General features: G+C 36.9%; 2 protein-coding genes across 2 annotated transcripts; both read left to right on the top strand.

Annotated features, from left to right (window-relative positions):
- Positions 1–25: 25 nt before the first annotated feature.
- On the top strand, positions 26–2,743 carry LOC113137483 (uncharacterized protein C1orf115-like). The gene is made up of 2 exons (XM_026319175.2): positions 26–601; positions 1,574–2,743. The coding sequence occupies exons 1-2, from the start codon at positions 293–295 to the stop codon at positions 1,709–1,711; spliced, it is 447 nt and encodes a 148-aa protein (XP_026174960.1). The 5' UTR covers positions 26–292; the 3' UTR covers positions 1,712–2,743.
- Positions 2,744–2,784: 41 nt separating this feature from the next.
- Positions 2,785–4,485, top strand: tmem18 (transmembrane protein 18). Its single transcript, XM_026319174.1, has 5 exons — positions 2,785–2,949; positions 3,124–3,241; positions 3,379–3,433; positions 3,904–3,997; positions 4,100–4,485. Exons 1-5 carry the CDS (start codon positions 2,857–2,859, stop codon positions 4,196–4,198), a joined length of 459 nt encoding a protein of 152 aa, XP_026174959.1. The 5' UTR covers positions 2,785–2,856; the 3' UTR covers positions 4,199–4,485.
- The last annotated feature ends 4,911 nt before the right edge of the window (positions 4,486–9,396 follow it).

Raw genomic sequence — 9,396 nt, 5'->3', positions numbered from 1 at the left:
TTTTTAATAAACCAGATTAGCTCACTAGGTCACAATTCAGTCATTCGTCATTTTTCTTTCGTGCCACATTGTGACGGGATACTGACTTGAAACACTGAAATCTATTCATGTCAATCTTGCAAGGAGGAAGGATTTGCATCTTTAAGGGCTCTGTGCCAAATCCATTAAATAAGGCGGTCCACTGGAATGCACTTCCACTCATGCACTTAACAGCAGCTGACAACATACATGACCTCCAGAGGAAAGAGGTGCTCTTTTATTCAATCCGAGAGAGCTGCGGAAAGCAAACAACATGAAGCCTAAGTCTCTCCCATCAAGGTTGTTTGACAGAAATTCAACAACATCAGGTGAGACTCTGAGTCTACGAACGCCAAACTATCAAAGACATGTGGACTGTGAGGATCAGCTAGAGAGTCTGGATAAATCTTCCTGCCGAGAACAAGCAGCAAACAACAACAGACAAAATGAGAAGACCCACAGAGAAATACATTTTTCCTTTCTGCCAGAGAGGTATGAGGTACTGGTTGATGAGGAGGCACAAGTAAGGGCAAAGGAGGAAAAGAAGAAAAGAAAGAAGGAAAAGTACAAGAAAGTAAAAAAGGTTGGTATTCATTTTTACTATGGAATCAATCAGCCCCACTGAAAGTATTTCTATACACTATTAATTGCAGAAAAACTGCAATGATAGTGGGATAATTTATATGAAAATAATTAAATTAGATAGATAAATAAATAAATGAAGATTAGGATGATTAAGATTTACTTTATTAATCTTATCATAATTAGATGGACTAAGGTCTTTATCTAAACTCATCAGTTTAATTTGCCAAACCAAAAAGATGATTTCCTTTGCTCAACAAATCATTCTGAAATAATATGCTTGGTAAGGTTATGGCTTACCAACAGTAACTGCAAAAACTTTGCAGCAATGTTTATCATGACCAGGCACTGTTCTTTATCCTGAAACTTTACAATATCTGTGAAAAACATGAATCGGGGAATGTCCTACAAAGCTGTAAAATTCTATAATTTTTCATATTAATTTGGTACTGATTCCACTTCCTAACAGAGACGAAGACAGAGTCTGTCTACCAGATAAATTTGCATTTACTTTTCATTACATTGAGGAAGTTGGATTGCTTTTCCCTTAGTTTTTTGTAAAACATCTGACTTCCTGTATCCGCTTCTGACGGTCAGCCCTTTCCTGTTCAAAGGATACAGGACAATAGTGTTCATGGAGATGAAAACAAACTGTACCTTTCCTCCCGCTGTGCTATTGTTCACCACATACGCAGGTCTAACAGCTTCTGCCCCAAATCATGTCCTGATCCAACCCTTCAATCACTGCTGATCACCATCTGTAATCTGAAACATGTGGGAATTAAATAATTACATGACTGAATTTTGCACATTTGGTGGAAGACACTGTTTGTAACGCAGCCTCGATCAAGGTTAATTTACTTTGCATCTTCCTCGGAATTACTGAAAATATGTATATGATTGTGGATAATTCTGTTGTTGTTGAATTATACAAAGTTAATTATTTATCTGGGGCTGTTTGTTTGTCTTGCAGAATGTTGGCAAGGCGATGCATGCCACCTGGAAGTGCCTAATGCTAGGCCTGTACAATTTTGCCCTTGGCTATTCTACACCGATAACAGTGGCTGCTACCTTTATCCCTGACTTTCACCCAGCCAGAAACAGGACCTGAGCTGAGGTGCTGGGCTCTCCTAAACTTTCTGCGTAAACCGGACACTGACCAGACTTTAGATGTTTATATTGTTTGTGTATGTGAAATTAAACCTTTTCATGTTTTCAAAAATCCTAATCAGAAGTGAATTAATATTGCAGGCATATAATTTTCTTTTTTTTTTGGCCAATAGGACTTTTTTTTTTATTAATTTCATTATGAGCCTTAAATTACATACTGAAAACTTATGTGACTTTTTTCCACTCAACATTTTTTATATTGAATGTAAATGTATGAGTTCAGAATGACAGTAGGACAGGAATCAGAGGATTAAATATTGTGGTTTCACATGAAGTTAATCAGGGCAGATGCTTCTTAATGGGATTTACCAGCAGGGAAGCAATCATCTGTAAAGCGCCTGAAAGGTCTGAAAGAATGTAGACATGCTCTGTGAGTAAGAAACCAGACTGACCATTTGTCTTGGAGTGGAATGAGTGTTTTTCATTTCCAGAGACTTTGGTTAAATCACATAATCACTAGGCTTGTTTGTTGGTGCAGCCAATTATTTCAGTGTTTATGTATGTATGAGAGGTTATTCAGTTGTAAAGGATTTGCAAGTCCTTATATGTGTAAGCCAGAATGATGAATGAAACTGTACAGGACAACAATCAATGTGCGTGTGAAAATTGATCTAAATTACAGATGTAGTTTGGTGGAAAGAATCATCCAATTATCTTTCTCAGTATTATTTTCCCAGAATGCCTGGCACTGATTTTGAGCTCTTGTCATATAAAAAGAGCCATTTCTTTTTATTGGTTTGTAATTGTTATTTGTAAATGTTATTTTGTAATTTCACATACAGTGACATATCACATCCGCAATGCGAAATGCTCAACTTCCCAGCAACATTCAAATGATATAAATGTAACGTTATATATTAACACCTGAAAGGACTGATTAGCAGTAAAAAGTGTCAGAACCTACAATTTCACTGACTGTATTACCGTAAAACCTTTTTATGCTGTACTTTTTCATAATAAAAAAATAAAACAATTCATTCGCCTTTCGTGACGCAATTCAACTGCGACAGAAGACCGCCTTGTTTATATTAGCCTTTAGCAACAGCTAAGCTACAGCCAGCGGTGTCGCTTTAGTGTTTTCTGAAGATGAGGGAGCAAACAGCGGAGAACATCAGCTCCATCCCTATCGACGGATTCAGTCATTTAAGAATAACGTCGATATGGACATTTCTTATGTCTGTAAGTTCAATGTATCCCCCTGTTAGTTAGCTGTTAGCCTTAGCTAACGTTACATGTAGCTCCGCTAACTGGCTTCCCCGTGGTTTTATCAGAGATGCGCTTTTCTGGCTTCATATATCGGTTCAGGTAACAGTAGGATACAGATGTGTGTGTGTGTGTTTTACCTGTTTTTAGGTGCAGTGGTCGGAGCCCTGGCTTATCGGGCTGTTGGTCTTTCATGGTGTTTGTCTGAGCCTGACTGTGGTCACCTTCAGATACTACAGAGCTCAGATCTGCCACTTTCTGCTCATGGGTACGTGGATAAGGAAGATAATAATAATATTAACAGTAAATAACCCGCTTAGTTTTGCAACACGCGGTTTAGTAAAAATGTCACCTGGAGCTAAAGAAAACAAACTGCTCACAGTCTGACACCGCGTCTCTCCACAGTCGGCCTGGTGTACACTGCTGAATATCTGAATGAACTGGCTGCCATGAACTGGAGGTAACGTTACAGTAAGATCTTTGTCCAGCAGTACTATAAGGATCCATGTACAATCCAAATGTGTTTTAATATGGAAAGGAAAACAAGTACTTCACTTTCTAAGTTTAATTTGAAAAGACTTTTTAAAAAAAAACGTTGCATTGTCTTTAATGGATCCGTATACCTACTTGACAAAAGAGGCTCTTTTTTAAATTAGTCAGAGCTTTGAATGAGGAGAGTTGAGTATTTTGTGATTGAAGTATTCATTTTTTTAGTTTTTTTTTTTTTTTTTTTTTTTTCACTTCAAATGAAAATCTTTGAAACGGATGTGGCTTGGGATTTTCACATTAAAAGCTCTGTCTGTTTTGGCTCAACACAAATCACGATCACTCTGAGTGTCACATTTTGGACTGAATGAAAGGAGCACTTTATCTGTGCTGGGCACATGATATAATAAACTAATAATCATTAAACTCTTAATTATTTTGCAGGTCCTTTTCTAAATTCCAGTACTTTGATTCCAAGGGAATGTTCATTTCCTTGGTTTACTCAATTCCTCTTCTACTGAATACAGTCATCATTGTGGTGAGATTTACTGTTTATCTTCCTTTTTTACAAATAGAAAAAAACATTAAAAACACTACTAAACACCTGTTCATCTTATGCTTGTGTGTTACACACTTACAGATGGTGTGGGTGTACAGGACCTTTTCCACTATGACAGAACTAAAGACACTCCAGCTGAAGCGAAAGGCCCGCAGAGAGAAGAGAGAGAAGAATGACTGATTCCTCTGCTTATGTGCATTAAAGGGTTTCTACTGAGAGGAGCTTAGAATCTCTCATTTGCTAATCCTCAATTTTGGAGACGGGGGAAGATTCCTTTTTGTGACCATGTCCATGTAAGGTCTGGATGTCTGTTTCTGGAAAGAGGACTATGGGATGGTGCAGCTGAATACACTTCACACTATGAGATTTCCAAGGACCAAAGGATGTTTACTGTAGCCGGAATTTAATGTCATTTTAAAGTGTGTAAAAGTCTGCAAAAACAGAAAAACAAAGGGTTTTTAAATTAATATGACTGTTGAGTTTGTGAGTTCATGATGTGGGAATGTTTAGAACTTAATACTAGGTTAACCATACATCTATATAAAATCATCTTTTCTACAGATCTAAATAGGTGTATATATATAAAACGAAAATGGAATCAAAACATCTTTCCTTAAAACGATGTTTTCTGGGATTTTTGCACATTATAATACCAGCACTGGTCAATCTTTCCAAAACTCAGATGGAGCTTACTTTTTTTTTTTTTTTTTTCTTGTCACATGCACAGCTTGGATCTCTCTGATTACAGTAGCAGCACCCATTGTCAAAAAGGAAGTGAAAAAGAACCATTGACCACACATTAATTATTATTATTATTATTTGGATTATCAGCTTTTTAAATTTGCCAAATGTTTTGGTTTTACGAGTTGATCTAGTATATTTACAGTTTTATGCATTGGTGGCCTAACTAGATAAAATTAAAGCAAAGCAAAGTATACAATGAAATTCTAATACAAAAAAGTGTCATGATTCAAAATATGAACCCTGCAGAACAGTGTTCAGATCTGTACTGTAAGGTGTTTCATTATGCTCCCTCTGTGGTTTAAAAAATTGCCTGTACACCACTGGAGGGCAGTATGAAACGACAGGAAGCAGGTGCTGCTGTCTGTTTGATGACTTATGTGAGAGAGTTTGTGTTCATTTCACTCTGCATCTTTTGCAGTTTACCAGATGTAAAACATAAAGTTTTTAGGTTTAAGAGTACAGTTGGCCAAGTGGTGGTTATGGAAATTCAGTTCAAATTCAAAGTCAATGTAAATTCCACATGAGGAATGAACGCAGATGTTTATGTGTGGGTGTAGCAATTGCTCAACCTCTTGTGCAGGAGGGCTCTCCATCCCAGCTAGAAGAACTGATGGAATATTTCTAAGGAAATAAGCATTAGAAATGACCACTTTAAGTACATCAAAATTGATGCAGCCACCTCAGACATAAATCACACCTGAAAGAGTGAATCAAAATAAAACTACAGGTAAGTTTGAGAGGAACATTTGTCTCTTTTCAACAAAAGACTGCAGTGGACACTATGCACTATTTAAATCTTCTGGTCTGGTTGGTGTAAAATTTGCAGCCAAATTCACTAGTTCATGTAACAGATTTGGCTGCTTTCCTTTGGTTTGATCTGCAGAGCAGGGGCTGTACATTGCACAACATGAAGTCAACTGCATTCCTGTAGGGAGAAAATACATTGGATTAGGAAAAAAAAGTACCTGTTCATAAGCTGCTTGAAGAGATGACCACAGTTTCCAGGATAAGAATTATGAGACAAAATTGTGACGTGGACGTCAGGACAAAGCACAGAACATCCATTCTGCTGTGCAACAAATGTATAGACTAATAAAAGCAATCCTTACTGACATCTCCATTAACCTCCATTTTTTAAGAGAATAAGATTGATTGAACTGTAAATAAACCTTTTTTGATTAAACAGACATCAGTTTTATGTATGCAAAGTATATAAATCCTGAATCGGATTCACAGATCCAGCCTGAAATGAAGTACCAGCCTGTCTATTTCAAACTTGTAAAAATACCAGGCATAAAGATTGACTTCTTGAAGATGCTTTTATTGCTCTGTATATCAACTCATGTGAGGCCAGCTAAACCTAAAATGCATTTTTATTGCATATGAATGAATGAGAATAAGCAGCTGTTGTGTAGGCCACAATGGGCCCTCTACATTTATATATGGAGTACAGAAAGGAAATGAGCCCCAGTGATGACAGTGATTTCTCCATCTGTCACAATATTCTGTCTCACTATTTCTATACAGTTTATGTTGGCTCCTGCTGTGGGTCCCAACATCTGTTGCTGTATAATCTACTCGTAAAGATGTTTGGCCAGGACTTTGTGTTTTTTACTTTTTCACATGTAGATTCTTACATGTAGATCCTGAAGCACTGACAGTTCTTACTCTGAAAAATATTATTTAAGGTGAAAATATCAAAAATGAAATATTAGGCATACCATACTAGAGATAAAGACTTCACGAGGGATTAATTTATCTTCTCTGCTATAATGAGGTCAGTAGTTGAAACTAAATCTCAAACTAAGAAAATAAAACAGTTGTATTTGGTCTATACTTCAGCCTATCACTTAGGATTTCTAAACTAAAACTCCCTAATATTCACCCCCACAGACATGCAGGTCAGGGTCAGTGTAATTAGTGACTCTCAATTAACTCTCTAAACTAGAACTGTGTGTTTTAAGAATTTATTTTGTGTTTGTATTTGATACCACTTATAAAGACTGAATATGGAGTGTGTTGCTGTGTGACCCTTGCCTGTATTTTTACGTATTGAAATCAACACACTTTTGTCTGGTGGTGGTGTCCTGTAAGGCAGCAGCGTCTCTCTGCTGGTTGAATCATAGTGTGACTAGGCATGATCTGTACTGCAGTAAAGAGAAAAGAGAGCGGGAGGAACAACTGGAGTAATTGATACAGAGTGATAGATGACTCACTCACTGTGTGCTGAGTGTGGATGAGTCACCATGATATACATGATAGGTATATTTTGTCATAATCTGCATATTGTTGAAGTATAAAACCTGCTCTCTGAGGATCAGACTAAAATCACCAGTAATTACTGTTACATTAACTTCATTTATGACAGCTACTTTTTAAATATGATATATATATAATATATATATAATAATTTACCTTTTAGTAATGCATTTTATGCTTTATCAAATACAATATGTCTCCAAGGCACTGACTAAGAGCCACAGAGGGTTTAAACTTAGTGACTCACCCTTAGTTTCAAATTCAGTGAGTCATCGATCAACCTGTATCCATTATGAATGTGTCTGCATGGTCTGCAGAGATGATGATCACTTTTTTCATCTTTTGTTTTTAAAGTAACTACTTAAAATAATAGTGATAAACATTCTGATGGTATTTTTGTAATTTTAGTATCAACTATGCATATGACATTGATCAACTTTTCCTAAACACCATAAGAAATTTCACTCTTACTGTAAAAAAAAACAAAATAAAATAATATTATTAGTAGTGATTTATAGATATGGCTTTCCAAAAAGTGAAAGATGCAAGTTTTTTTTCTAAAATGTATTTAAAGTTAGAAACTAATTTGATGAGCCTTATTAAAAAGTGTAATTCAGTTCGTTTCAGGCACACACAAAAAATCCTCCTAAAAGAAAAACTGGTTTTAGGACTTGAAATTAAGAAAATATTCCCCCTGCTAAGGATATAAATGTTTTGAAAATCACTTGCTAGATTTAAGATGTGCTATGTTGTCAGTTCATTCAGCAAATATTTCTCAAAACAGATGTAGGTACTGGGATGAAGAGCCATTTGCCACAGGTCAGTCTTTTTCAGAAGTCCAGATGGAGAAAAAACACCAGACATTTGACTTTGTTAGATTTATATTTCAGATGAGATCATTACCAACACCATACTTCGCAAAGTTCCTCCTCACAGCTAACTCACTATTTCCTAATTTTAAATATATTGGCATTTCCACATTGACAGGCTGCTCCCTGTTCCAGATAGCTAATGGGATTGTGGGGATCTTCCAGTCATACTGGGAATTCTCTTACACCAAATTCATCAACTGTTTGGGAAAAGAGTGTGCTCCCACTGATAGACCCAAAACTCTGGCTTGCCAAAAATACAGACCGAAAAACAAAAACAGTCCAGGGGAGGGTAAAACAACACAGTGAAAAAAGAACCAGACCTACTGAGGTGATAGAAATGGAGTGACAAAGACATCTCATGTAAATAATGTCATATATCCATGAGTGGACACATACAAACATCCTCACATTAACACACATACACGTATCAAAGGTCATTAACTGTAGTGTGGTTATCAAAGTACAATTGAAGACAGTTAACTTTACATACAATCCTGCTGAGGCCTGAAAGGGGACTAATAGCTGAATGCATAAAGATGGAGCCATGGATGGAAGATCTGCTGAATGAAATAGGCTTATTAATGTCCATTCTCACACATATCCGTCCGTCTGGACAACGTGTACACTCTAGGGACAGTGTCTCCATTGTCACTTATGCCAATTTGGTGCTCCTATCTGAAATGGATGAATCATAGCCCATTATTTTGATGAATTATAGAACTTGGTCACTTGGAAAAGTCCTGTTTTCATTGTGTGGCTGGAGCTCGCCCAGTCGGAGAGGGAGAGAATACGGGGAGAGTCTGTCACCATTTGAACAAGATATTCAGTGAGCGGCTCGATTGTACACAAGTAGTTTTCACAGCTGTAAATACTGCCCACTTTGTTTTCCAACTATCCCTGCCCTATACTGCTGTGCTATATATATATATTTATATATACATATATATTTGGTGAATCACATAGTAGTTAATACTCTGTAATCCAGCACATTAGACTTGAAAACAATGCTTAAGATTGAAGTGCTGTCTCTGAATTTAAGGGACTTGAAAAGTTTGCCTCTGCTTTAGGGTTTACAGTAAGGTAAGATAACCATCTCCTGGCTGTACCTTCAAACTGGATGGGCAGATACAAGAGTGGTATCAGATCAGATGTACCATATTTCCCTTTTCTACGTCAGAGGAGCTGGTGTTTGAGAGGGAAGGTCTGGTGTGTGAGCAATGTGTGTACGGGTGTGTTCCACTGAACTCACCATTCAATTATCATTAAATCACAATTATCTGAAACACAAGCCAAAGAACACACTAGCACTCACTAACATATGGCATTAACAGCGTGAAAGATGAAAAGAAGTACAGAATGTAATGTAAAAGATAACATCTGGCACAAGCAGATGAAAGGGAAAAAAAGGGCGGTGCGGAGGATTATAGTGATGGTGGAACTGGGGGGTCAGATTGTGTCTTTCTGTCCATTAAAAGGTTGAATTCTTACAATCACCAGGCTTTG

The sequence above is a fragment of the Mastacembelus armatus genome, chromosome 24 (assembly GCF_900324485.2).
Source record: "Mastacembelus armatus chromosome 24, fMasArm1.2, whole genome shotgun sequence".
Classification (NCBI taxonomy): domain Eukaryota; kingdom Metazoa; phylum Chordata; class Actinopteri; order Synbranchiformes; family Mastacembelidae; genus Mastacembelus; species Mastacembelus armatus.
This window is presented reverse-complemented; position numbering and strand designations above follow the sequence as displayed.

Bases quoted from the DNA above. Each gene is read 5' to 3' on its own strand.
- LOC113137483 (XM_026319175.2), top strand. From the start codon at position 293: ATGAAGCCTAAGTCTCTCCCATCAAGGTTGTTTGACAGAAATTCAACA. The intron at 602-1,573 runs GTTGGTATTCAT...TTTGTCTTGCAG, and splicing joins AGTACAAGAAAGTAAAAAAG to AATGTTGGCAAGGCGATGCA.
- tmem18 (XM_026319174.1), top strand. From the start codon at position 2,857: ATGAGGGAGCAAACAGCGGAGAACATCAGCTCCATCCCTATCGACGGA. The intron at 3,434-3,903 runs GTAACGTTACAG...ATTATTTTGCAG, and splicing joins CTGGCTGCCATGAACTGGAG to GTCCTTTTCTAAATTCCAGT. The intron at 3,998-4,099 runs GTGAGATTTACT...ACACACTTACAG, and splicing joins TGAATACAGTCATCATTGTG to ATGGTGTGGGTGTACAGGAC.